Here is a 22,490-nt window from a genome sequence, read left to right on the forward strand (position 1 = left end):
ACAATATTTTAAAGATTTATAACTTCCAATTATAGTACTACTTGTAGTAGTCTATTACTGCAATAAATAATCCTCCTATCTTCTCTCTCTTTTATCTCCTCCCATCTTCCTTTCTTAAAACTCTCCATTTCTCTTTTTTCCTCTCACTTATAGCAACAATCTTGATCCATAAAAAAAAAAAAAAAGAGGCTATTATTTAAATTTAAATTTGAATTCAAATGAAGATTCAATGTGATGTGTGTAACAAGAAGGAAGCCGTTGTTTTTTGTACAGCGGATGAGGCTGCTCTTTGTGATGATTGTGATCATCGTGTCCATCATGTTAACAAACTTGCTAGCAAACATCAACGTTTTTCTCTCCTTCAACCTTCTCCTAAACAAGCTCCTATGTGTGACATCTGTCAGGTATAACTCGACTTTAAAAGCTTTGTTCTTAAAGTACTTGTTAATAATAATAGTGTTCGTGTCAACTTTTACACATCTAAGTTATTTAATATAGAGACTTATGTTATTACAAGTATCGACTATTGGATGGTACTATTTATTAAGGCTTAGGTAGATAGAAAGTACAACATATGATATGTTGTGAATTTGATCTCAAAGTTTCTTTTAAAAAAAAAAAAAAAAAGTTAATTAATTACAAGAATTAAGGGTGTGATAACATGGTTAAGACTTCAGAAAGCACCTTTATAATTATTAGTAATGTCACTATCGACCTTAGTCTTGATTTTTTGGTTGCTTGAATGTTGATCACTAGTGGCGGAACTAAGTAGTGGCAAGGGTCTTCAAATGAATTCCCCTTAGTCAAAAAATCTATACTCTTAAATAGGGTGAAAATGATTCATTTTAATAATTAACGTGCTTTTTAATAAATTCCCCTTCATAAAAATAAAAAAAATACTCATAGGAGTGCAAACTATTGAATCTTCTTGACATAAAATAATGAAATTTAAAAAATCTATGCTAGCATAGTTGTAAAAGGGGGTTCAATAGTTGCTTTAGTCCATAGACTAAAATCCCAATTGTAACATCCTAGAATTATTCTGAATAGCCCGTATAAAATTTCTGGCTCTGTCACTATCGATGATGGGCTCTTTGACAAACTTGGTACATAAGAGGACATTTTTTTGTTTGATTTTACCTTGTTGATGATGGTTTTGTCTTGTTTTTGATTGACAGGAAAGGAGGGGTTTCTTGTTTTGTCAACAAGACAGGGCTATTATGTGTAGAGAGTGTGATATTCCAATACACAAAGCTAATGAACACACTCAAAAACACAATAGATACCTTCTTACTGGTATCAAACTCTCAGTAAACTCTGATCTCTACTCTGCTCCATCACAATTACAATCACAATCACAATCAGCAATTTCCTCCGCGGATTTGTGTGTTTCAAATTTGAAGTCTCAGAATCCCATTAGTAAGTCTGTTGCTGGTTCTGTTTCTGTTTCCTCCACGATTACTAGCAACACTAAGGGAGGAGCAGTATCATCCGCTGTGGAATCAGTGAAAGTTGTTAAAGAGAAAGTTGGTGGATGTAATAATAATGTGCAATTGGTGAATGGAGGGGGGAATAACTTAACAAGTAGTATATCAGAGTATTTAGAGATGTTGCCTGGTTGGCATGTTGAAGATTTTCTTGATTGTTCAACTCCTAATGTTTACTCCAAGGTTTGTATTCATGCTCCTTGATTTTTAGTCTTTTCTCTGCATATTTTGTCAATTGTGTGTTGGAACGTGTGATTTTCTCTTCTAAAAGTTGAAGTCACCACAAAGAGCAAACACATATTCATGCCAGGGCCTGATTTCTTTTTATGAGTCAAGCACGTGGAATTTTTTCCAAATAATAGTGGTGAGACTTGAGTGTACACTTTTTTTTTACCCTTCTCTAGGAGAACCCACAACCTTAAGATTGGAGGGTCCCCTCTTATCTAGAGAGAGGGCACTTTTCATGTCTCTTAAAGGATGGATGGTTGTGAGACTAGAGCTTTAGATCTATGTCTGTTCTGGTACCATGTTATAGTGTATGACTTCCTCATAGGAAAACTTAAGCGGCTAGAGAGCGTACTCTTTTATTTACTTAATTATCTCTTCTACATAGTGTAAAATATAATGAAAATTGTTCTGATCTGTTATTTTTGTGGTCATTGACAGAATATTGGTGATGAGGATATGTTGTCATTTTGGGATACTGATCTTGAGAGTCAATTGAGTTCTTTTCCACCACAAAATGTTGGTATTTGGGTCCCTCAAGCCCCTCCTCTTCCAGAGTCAAAGCAAGAGACTCAGATCCAATTTTTTCCTTCACAAAATTTGAACTTTGGTGGGAAAATTGGCCTAAAAGAATCAAGAGAAGTTACTAACATGAAGTCCAGTAGAAAGTGGACAGATGACAACTCATTTGCTGTCCCACAAATGAAGTCACCTTCCACTTCTTTCAAGAGATCAAGAACTCTTTGGTAGAAAATTTGAACGATGATCTTCTCTGTATCGTTCCAATTTTATACTGATGTTTCTATGCAAGGATGACAAGCAACAAATCGAGATGGCTTCTATAATCTTTTTCTCTAACTTGTTCATCACTTTTGTCTTCTTCTTTTTTTTGGTTTAGTTTGAACCTCAAAAAAATGATGATGACCCTATCTTTTTGCTACAATTGGCTTTGTTGTAGTTCTTAAAATCTCAAGTTTGTTGTGCCTCGTACTAGCTTAGTGCAAGGATCTTTTTGTTGATGTAAATATCTTTTTTTTTTTTATGAATCCTATGAATGGAAACTTAAGATTAGGTATTGAATATGTGACTAACAGCCTATCTCAGGTCATGTTCTTTCGTTATCTATATTTTCATGAAAATTTTCCTGTTATGGTTTGATTTTGATCAAAGATGTGACGGTTTAAGGAAAGTATTTTTTTAATCTTTTTGGTATGAAATATAAAAGAGGTAGACTAGCAAATTGGAAGTGTCTTTACCTTGTCATTGTGACGCCCATGATAGAGGGTGGACTGATTAGAGCTAATCAAATACAAGGACTGACAAGTTTCTAAAGAATGAGTGTAACATGACAACTTAATTAAGTAAGTTAATCCCACATTGGAGCGGGAGAAAAAGATAAAAAGGTTATAATGTATAACACAAGTTCACATGATACAAATACTTTTGAACTCGACTATAACATAGTCAAGGGGACAAATTCATGAGATTTATTAGGTCAAAATGAACAATACGTTACTATGAACTTAAGCCGTGTCAATCGTATGTCAAGAAAATTCTCTCTATAAAGACTGAAAAGTGGAACCTTGAACAACTTCAAGTTTAGTCCCAAATTTTGGAGTTTATTTTACTTTGATGCACAAATTTGGACACTATAGAATCTCATTGTTAGTCAAATTATTGCTCCACCTACAAAGTGTAATTGTAGACAGGCAGATCCAACATATAATTAGTGGGTGTACGTTGCATGAAATTATTAGAGTTGATTTTATGAATATTATAGATTTTATAGTACAGTTTTTAGAATAGCCTAGAACGGTAGTATCTAGGATATTCATTTTGAAGAAATGTCTAGATATTCTAGATAAAAGATAAAGTTATCAGAATTTTCTTGTATATGTATCTAGCAAATATCTAGAATTAGACAGGTATAAATAAGAGTTGTCTTGTATATTTGTAAATTGTAATCAACCTAATTTAAGAAGTTTTCTTCGATCCATAACCAAGTTATCTTTTCATAGCTTCATCTTCTTTAGTAGAATCCTCTGATCCTATAAACGATCTTAAATTTCTCTCCAATTTATATTTCCTTTTGTTATTCTCTATGCAAAGGGGCAGAGCTAGAATACAAATTGTATGTTCAGCCAAATTAGATAATTATTGGTCCGAATTTTGTAATTTTTAAAAAATATATTGAATATTTATAAATTATTAATTTAAAATAACTAGAATCTTTAACTCATATTTTGACAAGTCTTTTGCATTTATGGGTCAATTACCATGTGTAGCACATGAATTTGGTGATGAGATTAATGAATGTTTAATTAATTACAACAGCTTTGTTGAAAATGATTTATAATCAAACTTTAGAATTTTATTGATATTACAATACAAATAGCTTTTAGCGGTAACAAATATGCATATAAATATAAAGTATTACTTTTTTCGTCCATTTTTAATTGTCATGTTGCGCTTTTCGAAAGTTAATTTGACTAATTTTCAAAGTGAAATTAAATTACATTAATTCGATATTTAAAACAAAAAATTTAGATATTTAAAAACTATACGAAAAGTACTATAAATTACAATTTTTTGCATATCAATATGATAAAAAAAAATACATCGTAAAATGTTAGTCAAAGTACCTATCGTTTGACCCTTAAAAAGGAAATCATAACAATTAAAAGTGGACGGAGGTAGTAAAGCTTTTACTGATATTAGCTAATTGTCATTAAATCCAACGTCATTATAGGCTTTAAAGACATTTACAAAGAGTGTTAATTGCCACTAAAAATACATATTTAATGGTAATTAAGCTATTACCATTAATTAATTGCCGCTAAAAATCATTTTTAATGTAATGTGAAAAGTTTTAAATGAGCATTCTTTTATAGTGTTGTCACGACCCAAAAATGGACGTGATGACACTCGTCTTATCCCACCAAGACAAGTCAGCTTAAAACTCAATCATTACAATAAAATGCGGAAATTTTATTATCAACTCAAAAATACTCCTAAAATCTGGTTATCACGTGTACAAGCCTCTAAAGTATTACAATTTATTCAAAATAAAAACACAAGTCTCAAATGACCCTATTTCTAGAATAGAACAAGATCATAATTAAGGAGAAATAAGTTCTGCTTAAATGACAAGCAGCTACCTCATAAACCTCCACAAGAAGCCTTAAACAAGGAGAAGAGAAAATATCACAAAGGTCCAGGCTAATAACCTACAAAAATAAATGTAGTAGCAAGGGGTGAGTACCAAACCACATGGTACTCAGCAAGTAAATCTCTAAACACAAGCTAAGGGGATAGAATACGGGTACTCCTTACACCCCAACCGAACCTCCACAACTACAACATGCATAAAACCAGCCCAACCTAACAGTTCACAATTTACAAGCACATATCTCAACAACAACATTCTAACAATCACATATTCTCAACAACAAGCTCAATATTCATCAATTAAAACCTCCACAACTACAACCTGCTTAAAACCAGTCCAACCTAACAGCTCATAATTCACATAGCACACAGCTCAACCACAACACTCTAACAATTACATATCCTCAATATTTATCAATCAAATTCCACAGAAAGGCACTCACAAAGTTCCACAGAGAGGCACTCACAAGATCAGCAAAACACAATATCAAGTTCACTAATGATAAATATGTGCAATGCAATGGAATGTAATGTCAAGTATAGTGATTCATGTCTGACCTAGTGATACACACCCACTGTCTCTCAGTCTGGGACCCATGGGGGACATATTTGTCCATGCATCCATCGCGGCGCACGATACGACCCTCGATAATAGTAACCATTGCGGCGCACAATACGTCCCTCGAAATATAGTATCCATCACGGCGCGCGATACGTCCCTCGAAATATAGTATCCATTGCGGCACGCGATACGTCCCTCGAAATAGTACATCCTTCTTAATTTCTTATTCTTTCTCAATTCACATAACACTTGTCACAACCATGTCTCAGAACAATGCAAATGACATGCACAAATAATGAAGAGATGACCATTTTCATAATATTGCACAATTCACAACAACACAATCATGATACAACATCAGCAATGATTCAACAAGCCTTTCAAACCATTCTCAACACATCACACACAAACAATTAATCACATTGCCTTTTATTATCCCTTTTTTATCATTACAATTAATCAATATAGATAAGTCAACCCATCACCAAGTCTCATTACCCCCAAACACATATTACAAGGAAATACACGAATTTCATACACTTAACAAGGGTTTAGAAACCCACTTGCCTCAAATAGTCGAACAATTACTCCGGGACTTGAGCCTTCCCTTTTCGTTAGGCTTCCAAATCAATGCAATCTATTCAAATAATTAATCACAATAAGTTTTCAAAACTAACAACAACCATATTACTATAGGTCTAGCCTAGACCCAAAAACTTATACAAACTTAAAATCAAGTTCCTAAATTTTGATGCCAATTATCATGTCAACCCTCATATTTCCAAATTTCAAGTCTAGGGTAAATTTCCATTCTCCAATACCATAAATTTAATGGTATTTATATGATAGGATATATTTAATATTTAATTACCTATCTCAATATGCCAAAACTTAACTCATAATGTGATTATAATAAGAAATTAAGTCAAATTGCCAATCATCCACGAAAAGAACACCACCTCCGAACCTAAGAATACATACGTCCTCACTGTATCTCCAATTCTAATTATATTCCTAATTGCTAACCACACATAGTATAGCAATCATTACATATCAACAATTTATTAAATTATCAATAATCAAATCCTCCAACCAATATAATAATGTGATGATTTTCAAGACATTAAAAAAAAAAAAAGGCAAGAAACACAAACAGTACGCTAATAATTAATATCCTTCCCTTTGGTGCAAAACCAATTGCCACTGCACAAATCATTGGCAACAATTACTATATTGAACAATTTATATTCCAATCCAAATTCAACTATATATAGTATATTAAAGATTGTTCCACTAACGTCTAATCAAAATTTAATATTACAGAAATTCATGATCGCATTCGGTGATGAAAAATTATCACTTTAGCTTATTAGTTACAAATTAAATTAATTATTTAAAAATTATTTATCAATTAAATAATCGTAGCTATCGAATAGTTCAAAAAAAATTCTAAACACACTTTATCGACTGATCAGAAATTACTCGAGATAACTATCGAGAGGGATAAAACGGTAATTTTATAAAAATATCCAAAAATGACCTTTCGAGTCATTACGAGTGTGATATCATTAATAGTAAGTATTAGATGTTATTATTATTAGGTAAGAAATATATTCCATCCGTCTCAAAATACTTGTAATGTTTGTGGTATTTGACTATTTTTGACATGTTTATCACACATACTTCTGCATATTAATTATTGTACTTGAATATTGCAATTTGCAACCAGTAGATATTTTCTTATCAATAATAATTTTTAATTAACAAAGGGGTCCATCATGTCATCTATTTCCAAAACAAAAGAACATGTTTTTATTAACCAATTTGATTTAAAAATAGCTACACTCTATTATATCTCCTAAACAAAAAATGGTGGCATATCCTGTTCTTGGCATTCCACTATCTAACAATCATGTGGTAAATCATTTAGAGGTGGATCGAAGATTTGAAGTTTATAAATTTGTACGATAATGTTAAATTCATATCATAATAAGTAACAATTAAATGTGTTACTAAATATTTAATAAATTTCTTAATATATATAAGTATGTGTCCCCGTAACATTTTTTACGAACAGGGGCGAAGCTAGGGATTGAATCTCCTACGTTGAAAAAGCTATGTTGAACTCCCTCAGTGAAAATTCTGCAAAATAATCATGAGATATATCTGATATTCTTATTCAACTTTAAGATTGTTTTGCAGTACACAATTGTTGGGATTGGGATGTGGACGTTCTTTACGATATTATATAAATACAAACAAATGATTAAGCAACAAATCCGTTGTAGTCTAGTTGGTTAGGATACTCGGCTCTCACCCGAGAGACCCGGGTTCAAGTCCCGGCAACGGAATTAGTTTTTTTTTTTTTATTTCTTGTTTTGTCAAGAGTCTTATCGTAAATAACTTGTTTGTTTATATATATTGTTGTTGTTATTGAATCTTTTTATCGTAAATAACTTATTTGTTTATATATATTGTTGTTATTGAATCTTTTTCCCGAGAAGGAAGAGTTCTTTTCTTCTTTCATATGATAATAATGATACGATTTAAGCTATATACATGATAATGTAAGAACTATACATAAATCAAAAGGCAAATGTGTTAAATGAAAAGATGAATCTATTTAATTATTAATCATTACTCATTTGAAAGTAGAGACGTAACTAATGATATTTAATAATCAAACAACACTTGTCTCAATCTTCAATATATATCGATTGGTTTTAGTGAAACAATGAATTTTTATTTGATTCTTTAATAATCTCTTAAGTGAAATTCAATTGAGCGGTTAGATGTCTATCTTCAGAATAGCTTCTCTATCTTTTGTGAAAGAAATATGAATTGCTACATTTACATTTTACATGCATACCTATATTCTGAATCGAAAATAATGGGTTCAATTGAACCCATTATACATATGCCAAATCTATCACTTATCTCGTGGATCATCCCGTGAATGCTAAATTATGGGAAAAGGCTAGAATGACAAAAGTATACAATAATAACAATCATAAATGAAATCTGGAAAAAAAAATAGTGTATACGTGAATATTACCTTGTAATGATAAAAATGTTGTTTTGGTTAGACCCTTGTCTGAAAGAGAGATGAAAATGAAACAACAAGAGTACATTAAGACCACAAGAATTGGGCAAAGAGGTGGCAATTTGAGGTGGATCAATCATATTAGCTTCCCTAGACACTTGGTAAAACTTGTGTGATTTACACAAATGGCCCTTTTTCAAGGATGTCACAATTTAGATTTTATTCCTACTTATAAAGTTACTAGACACAAGTGCCCGTGCTAGCATGGGCCCAATATTTGTTATATATGTTTTTGTATCACTTTATGTGACATGTAGAATTTAGATAGTCAATTAAATTTTTAATATTATTTTTAAATATTTTAAATTGTTAATTATTGTAATTTATAGTATTTTTACGTAATTTTTAAATAATATATATTACTTCTCTTGTCCCAATATATGTAGCACAGATAGAATTTAAGAGTCAATCAAATGTTGTTAATTATTGAGATTTACAATACTTTCTACTTAGTTTCCGAATTAAATATTAGGAGTACATGTTACTTCTTTTGATTATTGTAATTTATAGTACTTTTAACATAAATTTTTAATAATATATGTTACTTCTGTTATCCCAATGTATGTAGCACAAATAGAATTTCAAGAGTCAATCAAATGTTGTTAATTATTGAGATTTACAATACTTTGTACGTAGTTTCCAAATTAAATATTACATGTTACTTCTTTTGATTATTGTAATTTATAGTACTTTTTAAGTAGGCGTTTGGCATGCGATATCATATCACGATATGGTATCGTGAGATGAAACCATCGTTTGGACATGCGATTTTACGCTGATTCCATCTCATGATTCCATATCATGAGAGGTGATACCATATTCTCCAAAAACCATGATATGGAATTATATGGTGATTCCATATCATGATTTGAGATTTTTTAATACAATAATTGATCCATGAGTTTATATTTTGTTAAAACAACCCCACATTTATATCTACTCACCATTTGTTTCATATGTAAATAAAATTTATAATCACATCATTACTTTTTAAAATTTATTATTATCACCAACATAAAATTTATTATTCTCACCAATATATAGTCACTTTAACTCACACCTCACGATTGTGAAACTTTTCAACATTCACTTGAAACAATTAACCGGCATGTTAAAATAGTTGCCGAGGCAATTAGCAAGATGGCACCAACATTTATACAACCAAAAAACATGACTGGTGTACATTCCAAAATTAGACATAATACTCAATTTTGGCCTTGGTTTAAGGTAAAATTTCAATCACATTAATAAAATTTATTTTATGGCCTTAATAAGTGAACATTTATATTTTATGTGTAAGTTATTAGTATTTAGTTACAAATTTCCTATCAACTTTGTTTAATGAGATAATATTTATTTTATGACTTTGCATTGTCTTGGAAGCACTATTTTTATTACTCTTACAAATATTATTTTTATGAAGTGCATTCTATAATGCTTCCAATTTATTTTATGTTCAGTAAACTAATATTGATGTATTTTTTATTTGGTAGGGTTGTGTTGGTGTGATTGATGGAACATATATAGAAGGGGAGGTTCCTAAAGCGGTGCAACAAGCATATCGTAATCGCAAAGGAAGAACATCACAAAATATCTTATGTGCTTGTGATTTTGATATGCGATTTACCTTTGTTGCTGCTGGTTGGGAAGGTACTGCACATGATAGTAAAGTACTTGAGAATGCACTTGTTGAACCAACGTCACAATTTCCATTTCCGCCACATGGTAACTTTAAATTACATCCTTAGAATAAATATTATTTATTTACACAAAGCTGTCTCATTTACATCACATATGCTTTTAGTAATTCTCTATAAAATGTTTTTTGGTAGATAAATATTATGTCGTTGATGCTGGTTTCTGAAACACAAAAGGATTTTTAGCTCCATACAAAGGACTACGCTATCATTTGCAAGATTACCGAGGAAGTGAAAGAGAGCCTCAAAATGCCAAAGAACTATTTAATTATAGGCATTCATCTCTGCGCAATGTGATTGAACAAACTTTTGGAGCTTGGAAAAATAGATTTAGAATACTGAAACAAGGCATGAACCATTATGATATTGATACACAAGTGAAAATTGTCATAGCTTGTGCAGTGTTACATAATTATTTGTGATAATACCAAAGTAGTGATGAATTATTTATGGTCTATGAACATGAAGATATAGTTGCGGAGGATATTGACCAACAAATGGCTCAAAGTAACAATGTTGGTTCGTCTTCTTGATCACATGATCGAGAAATGCAAGTTCAATGTGAGGAAATTGTCCGTACTATGTGGGAGGATTATATTAAAGACTAGTACACTACAATCTATGTTCAATTTTTTTTTTATTAAATTAAAGTTAGATGAAACAATTACTTAAGTGGAGAACAAATAACTTTGTAATAATTTATTATGCGATTTTATAATTTTTTGTTTATTTGATAAGATTGAATAAACAATTGGGACTATTTTAATAGTTTTACAACTTATGAGATTTTTATGTTTATGAGAAAATATACAACACAAAAATTTCATATCGCATGTCCAAACAAACCTTCAATTTCATCTCATGCTTGCATATCATGATACCATATCGCATGACCAAACGGGCCCTTAAGTAAATTTTTATAATATATGTTACTTCTCTTATCCCAATGTTTATGGCACAAATAAAATTTAAAGAGTCAATCAAATGTTGTTAATTATTAAATATTAACTACTAAAATTGTATTAGTTTACAATTGTCTTCATTATCTCATTACTGCAAAAATATTATATACATTAAAGTGGACGATTTTTTAATAATAATTGTGATTGTTTTTATTAACAAAAGCTTATTGTGATTTTTTTAAAAAATTAACATAAGCTAAATTGTGAATATAGAATTTTTATAAAGAGAGAGAGAAAATATGTCTATGAATAAAGGATAAGCACATGGGATCACAATTGTGGAAAAGCTAAAGGACTTGGCAGGTGTACTCTCTGACATCAATTGGTGCCTTTTTAAATAGAATCATCCTTTGGTTTTGCAATATTTACGAAATTATCTGCAGGCAATCATGTAATAAAAGATCAAATCCGGGGCAAAATCAAAACATAAAAAAGCAATGCATGGCCTGTTATCATCTCACGGTTGCAATAACTTGTAAACTTTTAGACATTAATCTAACTTTTAATGATTCTTTAGACCATAATCTAAAAGGTCCATTAATTAAAAAAATAAAATAAAAATGGGTTGGATTTTCAATTGTTGGTCTATAGAACTCACTCCACATCCAACTTACTACTTAAAAAATGAAAATGTCTACGAACTTTATCGCAAATCTTTCTCTATTTCGCTTGTAGTTAACATAAATTGTTGTTAAATAAATTTTACTTTTTGCTATAAAATTTGTCTGTCGTTACATTCAGTTTTTTTTTTTTTTTAGTGTTAAGATCCATTGCAACTTGATCAACATTATTTAGATGTTTCACGAAATTACCTCCCATAGAACAAATGAATAACCAAAAGTATTATTTGGGGCCTTAAGTAGTTACTTCATGTGAACAAAGAGGTTTAATTAATTTACCACAATTAAAATTGTGTAATTAATTAGCATGCTATGTATCCTCAACTAATGTTATTAAGGTTATAGTGAATAAAAGAACTTTGAAATTTTTAGTTGAAAAGCTTCTTTTGCATTCATTTTTTCTTCTTCTCATTTGAAAATTCCTTAACTTAAACTTTCTTTTTTCTTCATTTCCTTGCGTTTCTAATTTGTTTACATTCTCACAATAACAATAACAATAACAAAAACGTATTCAGTATAATATCATAAGTAGGGTATGGAGAGGATGGTGCGTATGTAACCTTGCTTCTATCTTGTGAAAGCAATTGTAATTTGTAGAGAGGTTGTTTCTGATATCTGATTCAAGTAAAATATATTGAAAACACGTATGAAAAAGAATTATATTAAAAAAGAAATCATACTATTTTTTTATTTTATTTTATTTTGCATTCTCATTGAAAAGCTAAATTAAAAAGAGAAATAATATTTGTGCTTTAAGTTTAGAACTTTGAAAAGTCTAGAATTTTTCTCTTTATTTTAGTTTGTCATTAGCAAGAAGGCACCGAAAGATGAAAAAAATACAGGCTTTTTTCTGCATATTATGTACCACTAAATAGAATATTTGGTTAACAAGCCAACCCTTACTTATTTTTTTCCTATATTTTTTTAATTTGATTTTTCATCCGGTGTTTGTAGTCCGTATTAGAATCCTGATTAAATCTAAATCACGCATTGCATTGCATGGCTCATTAGGGGGTGGTGCTCCCAATAGGATTTTCTCCATACCCAAGATTCGAACCCGAAACCTCTTATTAAAGATGGAGAGGTCCCTCCACTGTACCACAATTCAGGTTGGTTTTTTCTATATTCTTCATGCCCAAGCATTTCATTCCCAACTTTTAAAAAATAAAATCTGAATATATTATATTTAATTTCATAATATTAATATTGTACTCCCTCCGTTCAAAATTAGTTGTCCATTATACTATTTAGGATGTCCAACAATATTGTTCACTTTATGAAATTAATGGATAATTTTACGCTTAGTTTTAATTTACCCTTATCATTAATTATAGTCATTTTCTTATTACATTTTTCAAGACATTGTATATTCAAAGGATGATATAGTAAAATTATCCTTATGTTTATAATTTTTTAAGAAATGTGCAAAGTTAATAATGGACGAGTATTATTGGATAGTAGCGATAGTAAAATTATAAAGATCGAACCTGATAAAATATTAAATTAAAATCATAAATTTCATTCTTTATCACGTCACGTTACCAATCTTAGTGGACCTTTGTTCTAAGTATCCACAAATGTTTCTACATTTTTCAAAGTAATTAATCATTTAATTGAGTGCGTAATAGGTAAAAAAATTGCCCTTTCTTGATTTATCAAATAAATAAATTGCTTTTTAAATGTCCATTTTAGTCATGAATATTTATTTTTTCGGAATACATTGTTTAGAGATAGAATTATTATTATTTTCCAAAATTCAAAAAACTTTTATTTTTTTTTCACAATTTTCAATTCAAATTACTCACGAAAAATCAAAAAGTAAATTCAATTGTGCGAATCACAACTCCCTTTTCAACTTAAAAACAAATACAATACTACTTTTTGTTCTTCAAATTTTGTTATTTTTATATTCAAACACTCATTTAATCTCTCACCCAATATTCAATATCCAATTTGAAGCTCAAATTAATTAATTTGCGAACCTATAAAAAAAAATTCTTGTCATAATTTTTTCCATTTGAAAGTTCAAATCCGCAGCAAATTCTAGAAGTCATATTCTCGAATAACTTATCTCGATACTATTATTTATCCTCTGACAGAGATAACTTATTTCAATACTAATTATTAATCTTAATAAAATTTATTTTAGAATTATTAATCGAATAAAAATATAATAGTACTCATTTTTCTCCCAAAATTAAATATTGATCCATGATTGTCTAACGTACCAAACGATTGGAATTGTATAATCTTTATCTATGAGCAGATGATTAAATAAGTGGCAAGCTAGCTTATTTAGATTAAGTGCTAATTATATTCTCAAAATACCTTTTTCTAGGACCTTTTTTTAGCATTACAATTTTGGTGTTTCATCAACTACTTTTAACATGTCCAATTGTGTATTTAAAGCAAGCAAAGTAATAAATTCCATTTCATTACTTCATTATAAATAAATACCACTTCCATATTTTCTATTTTAAAAAAAACAATTTTAGCTAATTATCAAAAATAATATCAGAATGATATAAATGGCTTTAATAAAACATAACATAAATATTTACATGCTACGTGTACTTTTAAACTTGATGATGATGTATTGTAGCATGAGAGACAAATTCGTAAAATCTGTTGGATTAACCAAAGTGCAAACAATATGTTTTATGACTTGACTTGTGACTATATATAGCCAAAAATAAATACTAACAGAATTGAAATGAATAACACAAAGATAGTAAACAATTTATTCGTTTGGCTAATTGTGTGTTTAGAACACAAATCCACATTAATTGAGACTTGACTTATGTGATGAAATGAGAATAGAAGTTAAGAAAAATTGATTATCAGTTACCAATTACCATAAACATATAAGTACCAATTTAATATGAGAATTAAGGCTAATAACAATTGCAAGAATCTATTTCAATAATTCATTTTACACGATAAAATTCAGTCTTTAATTGCTTGTTTAAATTGTCTTTTGATTTTTGTTCAATTTCGACTTATCTAATTGCTACTCTTTACTCTTTAGAAATATTTATGACAAAAAATACTTTTGAAAATCATATTACTGAACATTTAATATTATCGATACGTATCTAAATAACAAACAAAAGACTACAAGTAAAAGGAAGTATATGAGCATGTTAAGTTAATTCAAGTAAATGGTAAAGGTATATATTCCTTGAATGTATTCATACTATTCAAGTATCAAATGTTAAAAGTAACAAGTAGAAATATATAATATATAAAGATGATATTTTTAAACTAAATTATTAATAAAGAATAAATTCGATGAATTTTTCATATTTTAAATATATTTTGACTCATGTGGTAACTAATAAAGTAAGAGACATGCATCATCAGGTGGATCCACAGAGAACTTCTTATCTCATTCATGTGAAAATATTATGTCTTCTTATTCTATTTTTTAATCAAATTTGTGAATATAAATTTTCCATAAAATTAATTCATTTTCATTTTTAAATACACACACTTAATTACAAAAATACCTATAACTCTTAGGGACTGTAGTTTAAATTATATTTTTAATAAATCAAATATATATAACTTAAATATTTACGTACAAGTACCATTTAAGTGATTGATAGAGCGAAAATTGTTTAACACTTCAATTGTCCATAAAAGTTGAGCTCCAATTTCCCATCAATAAGATCAATGACGTGTGGTAAATATTTTTTTTATTTGTAATCAAAGGTTTCAAACTTGAACCTTGAATATATAATTATTTTTGTTAAGGACTGGATCATCGATCCTACTCTTAACAAAATATAAAACCAAATTTAACTGAACTTATATTGAACATCGAGCAAAAACCAAACACAAAGTTTTAAAACTTCACGCGATTGCTTGCTTGCTTAGCTTTGTGGTACTAAATATTATCCTATAAATAAAGGACATCCATTCGTCATAACTTTTATTAACCACACACACATATCCCAAAGTCCCACAACCAAGAAAAATACACCTCTATTACATTAATACACCCACCCCCCACCCCCTTTTAATATAACTTTTTGTCATAACTTGTCACAAAAAACCAAACAAAAAAACACAACTCATTATGAAGAAGAGTACTAGTACTAGCAACAATATTCTTTTCTTCATACATCCTCACATCTTTCTACTACTACTACTCATATGTCAATGGGCGAGTTTCGCTTCCGCCGTAGCTGCTGCTCTCAGCAGCCGGAGCGGAAGCTGGAACTTACTACTATCAAACATTGGAATTTCCGCCATGCACATGCAACTTCTCAACAACGATAGGGTCGTCATGTTTGATCGTACTGACTTTGGCATGTCCAACATTTCGTTGCCTGATGGAAAATGTCGGTATGATCAAAATGACACTACGTTGAAAGTAGACTGCACTGCTCACTCTATAGAATACGACATTGCTAGCAACTCGATACGTCCCCTCATGGTCCAAACCGATGTTTGGTGCTCCTCGGGTTCCGTGTTCCCCGACGGTTCGTTAGTTCAAACCGGTGGATTCAACGATGGTGAGAAAGTTGTACGAGTTTTTAAGCCTTGTAGTAATGTAACTACTAATGGTACGTGTGATTGGGAAGAAATTCAAGGTGGATTAATTCAACGACGATGGTATTCGACCAATCATATTTTGCCAGATGGCAGACAAATTATTATTGGTGGTCGTAGGGCTTTTAATTACGAGTTTTATCCCAAGAGTGCATCGGCAAATAATTCATATAGTTTGCCTTTTCTTGTGAAGACAAATGATCCAAATAAAATTGAGAATAATTTATACCCTTTTGTTTTCCTTAATGTGGATGGGAATTTATTCATTTTCGCGAATAATCGAGCTATATTGTTTGATTATACGAAAAATGTAGTATTGAAAAATTATCCGGAAATACCAAGTGGTGACCCGAGAAATTATCCGAGTACGGGTTCGGCCGTTCTTCTACCATTGAAGAATTTACAAGCACAAGAAATTCAAGCTGAAGTGTTGGTATGTGGTGGAGCCCCGAAAGGTTCGTATACTAGTGCTCTAAATGGTAATTTTTCGGGTGCGTTGAGTACCTGCGGGCGAATCACAATAACCGACCCGAACCCACAATGGACTATGGAGACCATGCCATTGGCTAGGACAATGGGTGATATGGTAATTTTACCCAATGGAAATGTCTTGATCATTAATGGAGCCACCATGGGTACAGCTGGATGGGAATGTGGTCGGGACCCGGTTTTGAAACCCGTGATTTACCGACCCGACAACCCGTTTGACTCTCGGTTCGAGATACAAAATTCGAGTACCATACCAAGGATGTACCATTCAACGGCGGTTTTACTCAGAGATGGTCGAGTTCTTGTTGGGGGTAGTAATCCGCATATATATTACAATTTCACTGGAGTTCTTTTTCCTACTGAGTTAAGCCTAGAGGCATTTTCACCGTCTTATTTGGATTCGATATCTGAGTACTTACGTCCACAAATCATCTCTCCTGCTTCACAATATGCATTCGGGTATGGGCAACGAATGCCCATACGATTTAAGGTTGCGGGGCGGGTAGACATAAATTTGGTCACGGTAACAATGGTTGCACCTGGATTTAACACACATTCATTTACGATGAATCAAAGATTATTGGTGTTAACAAGTGAAAATGTGAAATTAATTGGGGACAATGCCTATCAAATCAATGTGGTCACACCAAGTAATGCTAAATTAGCTCCACCTGGTTATTATCTTTTATTTGTGGTTCATCAAGATATACCAAGTGAAGGAATTTGGGTCAAAATTCAGTGAACATATTTTTATTTTTTATTTTTGTTTTGTTTCTTGCCTCCTACACACATATAAGAATTAAAAAGCAATTAAAATTTCTTTTATAGGTTATTATTTTTATATTTATGTTGGTTATAAACAATTTTTTTCTCTTTTTGGGAAAAGGAGTAATTGTAAGGATATTCATAGGTCTTGATTGTTTTGATTTAATGAAAAAATTGTTATACTTCTTGTCCTCATTGACTATTCTGATAATTATTATTTTATTTTAAGAAAAAGGAAAAATTGTATTAATTACAACTTTTAAGACAGAGGTGGATCGAACCGAAATGGATAGTATGGGATCGTTCGATTCATGTGATAAGGCGGGATATTCAAGATTAAATTATAATTTGTTTGAGTGAAGGTATATATCACTTTATCCCATTCAACTTGTTTTTATTTAATCTCACCCAGGATATATTAGTCTAAAAATTATAAAATATTCTAAAACTGTAATTTTGAAATAGTTTAATCCGCGAATTAAAGGTACTGCATTAAACCAAATGTGAGTATAGTGTGAATACTTAAATAGTTTGTCTTATTCTTTGTATTTTGACCTTTATCAAGATCTAATCAAAGTTAGATCTATTGCCTTTCCTCCACGGAGGTGATTTGTATTTGTAGATCTGTTGAAATTTCCTTTCATCATCTTTATTTCCTCTATTTTATATTATTTGTCACGTATTAAAAATAGTTATCTCATTTTATTTATCTAATTTATGAAACTAAGATAACTTTATTATGTTTTCTTCTTTCTCTTCTTAATATTAAATACCTATATAAAGTAATAGTAAACAAATTTAAAAGTTCTAAAGCATTATTAATAAAATATATATTTAATTAAAAAAATGTTAAAGAGTGTGTCAAGTTAATAAAGATCAAATAATATAAAATGAAACAAGTAATTTTTAGAGTGTACACTACTTAATTGCAGTCTAATGGATAAAGCGCTTATAAAGGTCTATTTGTGCCTTGTATATTACTTAACTAAGAAATTAAATCAAAGAAAATAGAATCTTTGATGTAATGTCTAAATATGTAAAGCTAATTTTTTCAAAAAATAAATTATTGTATTCATACGAAATATTAGTTAATTTCATCATTATATACTCCGAATTAAACCACATAAATTAAAAAAGAAAAAAAAGAAGGGAGGTTAGAACTAAAGGCTAGTTGAAGATGAAAGAGAGTCACGGGCAATATAAAGAAGAAGATAGATCACGGGCCAGAAAATGCAATAAACAAGTTGTCTTCACTTGCACATATATTTTGGAAGGTTTCTTTATTAGTCTTCACTACCATAACTCATTCGACTACTCGGAAAATTTTAGTAACTTAGTTAATTTGAATATACATGAGGCTACGCTCCGTAGATCAATAAAATTTACGCACCGTGTCTTGGGGTTTATGCCTCGCCCGTATTGCATAAAACGTCTCGTCTTACGCTCTGATCACTATATCAAAAATGATCATTAGTGGCAATTAATTCTTAATTGCCGCTAAATATGTATTTTTAGCAGTAATTAGTTGTCTTTGTATATGTCCATAAAGCCTTTAGCGACATTGGTTCTAATGGCACTTAACTAATGCCGGTAAAGACTTTAGCACTCTTTATTAATGTCAATATTTATTGCCGCTAAAAGTTGTTTTTGTTGTAGTGGGTCCAGTGTTTTAAAAGACTCTGTTGGGACTCGCCCCGGGGCGGGGCTTTAGCAAAATGCGCCGAGACTCAAGTGTGAGGTTTAGTTCTATAAGACTTACGCTCTAAGCGCCCGATTGTACGCCCTAAGCACGCCTAACGCCCAACACTCGGGGCTCGCCTAATAGATCTTACACAAATTATGTGTTAAAATCTTTAGTTAACATTGTTGACCCTCATAATTCTTGAATAAATGAATGATACTTACTGATTTTTTTAATCTTTAAAGATAAGAAGGATGAGAATAACTCAAATAACAAGTTGTAGTATCACATCTTTATTATTTGGTAACATTGTGAAGGTGATTATTTAGTACGTTAACATTTCTTTCAAAAATACATAACGAAATTTTACTTTTTCACTTATTATTGGTCTTCATGATTTTGTCATATGTCTCAAAGGAATGTTTTAAGCAAAGGAAAACAAAATTTTCATATAAGACTTATCAAATGAGAGGTGAAAGGATGTTGCTATTCTTATTGATATTGATCAATGTGGACTAGGAACATTGATCCTTCACGTCCTCCCCGATCTTGTTTTCATGCTCCTACTCAACAACAATAACATATTCAGAGTAATTTTACAGGTAGATTTTTGAGAACTGAATAAAATATATATAGACTTTATATATACCTCGAAGGTATCAGGGTAGATATATTGTTTCAGAATTATTATTTTTTGGCTCAAGCGCGACAAATCAAAATATATATACAAAAATGATATCCAACTATTCCATTAATTGGGCTTCCTTGGGTGCTAGGCCCAATATTGAACTATATTTTCATGTGTTCTAATCTATATTTTGGGCTTTACATTTTTAGCTACCAAGGAAATACATTTGGGTTTGGTCAATCAAATGACAAAATTTCGAGTTAAGTTAAAGGGAATAATTAATTTGATTTCGAATCATGACAAAGGGATATCGTGATTCGACTGCGACCCTAAATTAAAGTTATTAATTAATGGTCTCGATTATTATTATGTTTTAAATAATCTTAAAACAACGTTGTTAATAGTTGAAAAACCCTAGCGATCAACTTAAGTCCAAGGTTGATAAAAGAGTACGGCTATTTAAACACAAATTTCAGAGTTAATTCTAGACTAATCCAATAATTGGGAAATTAATTCATTACATATCATTTAATCCTGCAATTTTTACTAATCATATTTTTATTACGTACTTTTATTTATGTGTTTTAAATTCTTTCATCCATTATTTAAAAATATAAAAACAATTAAGAATTTGTTCAACTTGATAATTTAAGAATCATCAAGATCAAAACTATGTTATTCTTCGTGGAATCGACCTTAACCTCATAAGTCGAATTATATCAAACAACACAACAACTCATTGATGGATTATCCACAAATTGCCTAGCAAGTTGAATAGTTGATTGTCACTTGGCTACATTGATTGCCCTATTGGCATGGACGGTGCACATATACCGGTCCTAAAATAGATTAAATGTGGCGAAATACATCAACAATCCTTTAAATTTAATTTCTCACATATTTTAATTGTGCTTCTGAACATATGATATAGTGTGTTTTCAAATTTTAAAAGAGTTTTTTTGTGTGTATCATCAAGCGCCTATTACGTAGATAAGTTAACTATTTAAAATATGTCAGAGCTAGCTATATATACACACCAGTAAATGAACCGGATATTTAAAATTAAGGACGAGTTTTTTTGTTCTCAAGCATTCACGTAGCTCTCGGTCCAAATTAACGATAAATCAGTCTCGTAGTATAATAGTATTGTATTATTAGTGAAACAGAGAGAATTTTAAAATTATTTCTAATAGTATAAGTGTATATAGTTTATGTTTAAAAAATATAAATCCCTACAAAATGTTTTATCAAAAAAATGTCTAAATTACAAGTTTCAAGTTATCGATGTGTAGACATGTAAAAAAGTTATTGAGTTTGATTCGTACAAAATTTGAATTAAATTTTAAAATATTTGAGCCAGACAATTAATTATAAATTAAATTAGTTTATTATATTATTTTCGAGCCGGATAATTACCGCATCTAAAGCTCCAAGTTCATGCCACAAAGGAATATTGACATATAAAATTCTTAGATAACATTGACATATTTTAAGTTAATTATTTATTTAGCAAATTAAATCTTATAAAAATTAGCACATTGTTGGAAAAAATGACCATTGTGTTCTTCGAGAATACAAGTGCAATCGTTAACTTCGAAAAATTATATATATATACTTTGAGATATTATTATATATATTTTATTAGGTATTCAAAGACACAAATTATTTGGGTGCCTGTTTTAAATGATGCATAGATAGTTTGAATTTGAAACCTCATGATGCAAAGTGAAGTTCAAAACCGTCACTTCACAAAAGAAACTTTATCTAGTAAAATCATTTAATTCATATTTATACAGTTGTACATTAGTTATATATTTTATGTTCAATAAAATTATCATACGAATCGACATTGGGTGGTATGCTTTAACTAATGTGCATTAGCCATTGGTGGTATATCTTTCGTCTTCAAATTTCGGGTTGGACTTCGGAAACAACCTTTCTATAAAGTAAAAGTAAGGTCGGCATACACTCTATCCTTTTCAAACTTACTTGTGATATTATATTGAACATGTTGTTAATATATATATTATTATTGTACTACTTTACCTGCACATCAACTAATTTCACAATATATGTACCACCTCCCATCAACATGTACAAGATAACTCTATTCATCAAGACTAATAATTTTCACGTTTAAAAGTTGATAATTCTATATTTAAAATTTACACTAAACATTAGTTAGTTCGATCCTCGTACTCCCAATCACACTAAACAAATTGAAATAAAGTATTGTACTCATGTACTATTCTTCTGTTTCAATTTATAAGACACACTTTCATTTTTAGTCATTTGCTTAATAAGATGAAATACAACCATACAACCATATATAACTTATTTGATATCATAAATTTCAAAATTATTTATTTTTTTCTTAAACTTCACACCTAATTAAAATACATCATATAATTGAAACGAAAAAACACTAAATTAAGTGACAAATGCATACATGCAAGTAATTATTTTTTAAATAAAATATTTAAGAAAAAATAGAAAAGGAATACAGGCTGACCATTTTTTTATTTTTTATCCAGTGATATAACAGT

General features: G+C 30.2%; 2 protein-coding genes and 1 non-coding gene across 3 annotated transcripts; all 3 read left to right on the forward strand.

The window, feature by feature from the left end:
- The first annotated feature begins 90 nt into the window (after positions 1–90).
- LOC125820097 (B-box zinc finger protein 20-like) lies at positions 91–2,796 on the forward strand. The gene is made up of 3 exons (XM_049499515.1): positions 91–404; positions 1,179–1,670; positions 2,154–2,796. Exons 1-3 carry the CDS (start codon positions 219–221, stop codon positions 2,460–2,462), a joined length of 987 nt encoding a protein of 328 aa, XP_049355472.1. The 5' UTR covers positions 91–218; the 3' UTR covers positions 2,463–2,796.
- Positions 2,797–7,720: 4,924 nt separating this feature from the next.
- TRNAE-CUC (transfer RNA glutamic acid (anticodon CUC)) lies at positions 7,721–7,793 on the forward strand. Its single transcript has one exon. It is a non-coding gene; the product is annotated as a tRNA-Glu (tRNA).
- An 8,112-nt stretch (positions 7,794–15,905) lies between these two features.
- On the forward strand, positions 15,906–17,612 carry LOC125820092 (aldehyde oxidase GLOX-like). Its single transcript, XM_049499510.1, has one exon. The coding sequence runs from the start codon at positions 15,906–15,908 to the stop codon at positions 17,610–17,612; it is 1,707 nt and encodes a 568-aa protein (XP_049355467.1).
- Positions 17,613–22,490: the final 4,878 nt, after the last annotated feature.

Source organism: Solanum verrucosum, unplaced genomic scaffold (genome assembly GCF_900185275.1).
Source record: "Solanum verrucosum unplaced genomic scaffold, falcon-dt-bn FXZP01000229.1, whole genome shotgun sequence".
NCBI lineage: Eukaryota > Viridiplantae > Streptophyta > Magnoliopsida > Solanales > Solanaceae > Solanum > Solanum verrucosum.

What these genes read in the sequence shown, in the direction of transcription:
- LOC125820097 (XM_049499515.1), top strand. Translation starts at nt 219, where the DNA reads ATGAAGATTCAATGTGATGTGTGTAACAAGAAGGAAGCCGTTGTTTTT. An exon ending in CTATGTGTGACATCTGTCAG is followed by an intron (nt 405 to 1,178) that starts GTATAACTCGAC and finishes TTTGATTGACAG; the next exon opens with GAAAGGAGGGGTTTCTTGTT. An exon ending in CTCCTAATGTTTACTCCAAG is followed by an intron (nt 1,671 to 2,153) that starts GTTTGTATTCAT and finishes GGTCATTGACAG; the next exon opens with AATATTGGTGATGAGGATAT.
- LOC125820092 (XM_049499510.1), top strand. Translation starts at nt 15,906, where the DNA reads ATGAAGAAGAGTACTAGTACTAGCAACAATATTCTTTTCTTCATACAT.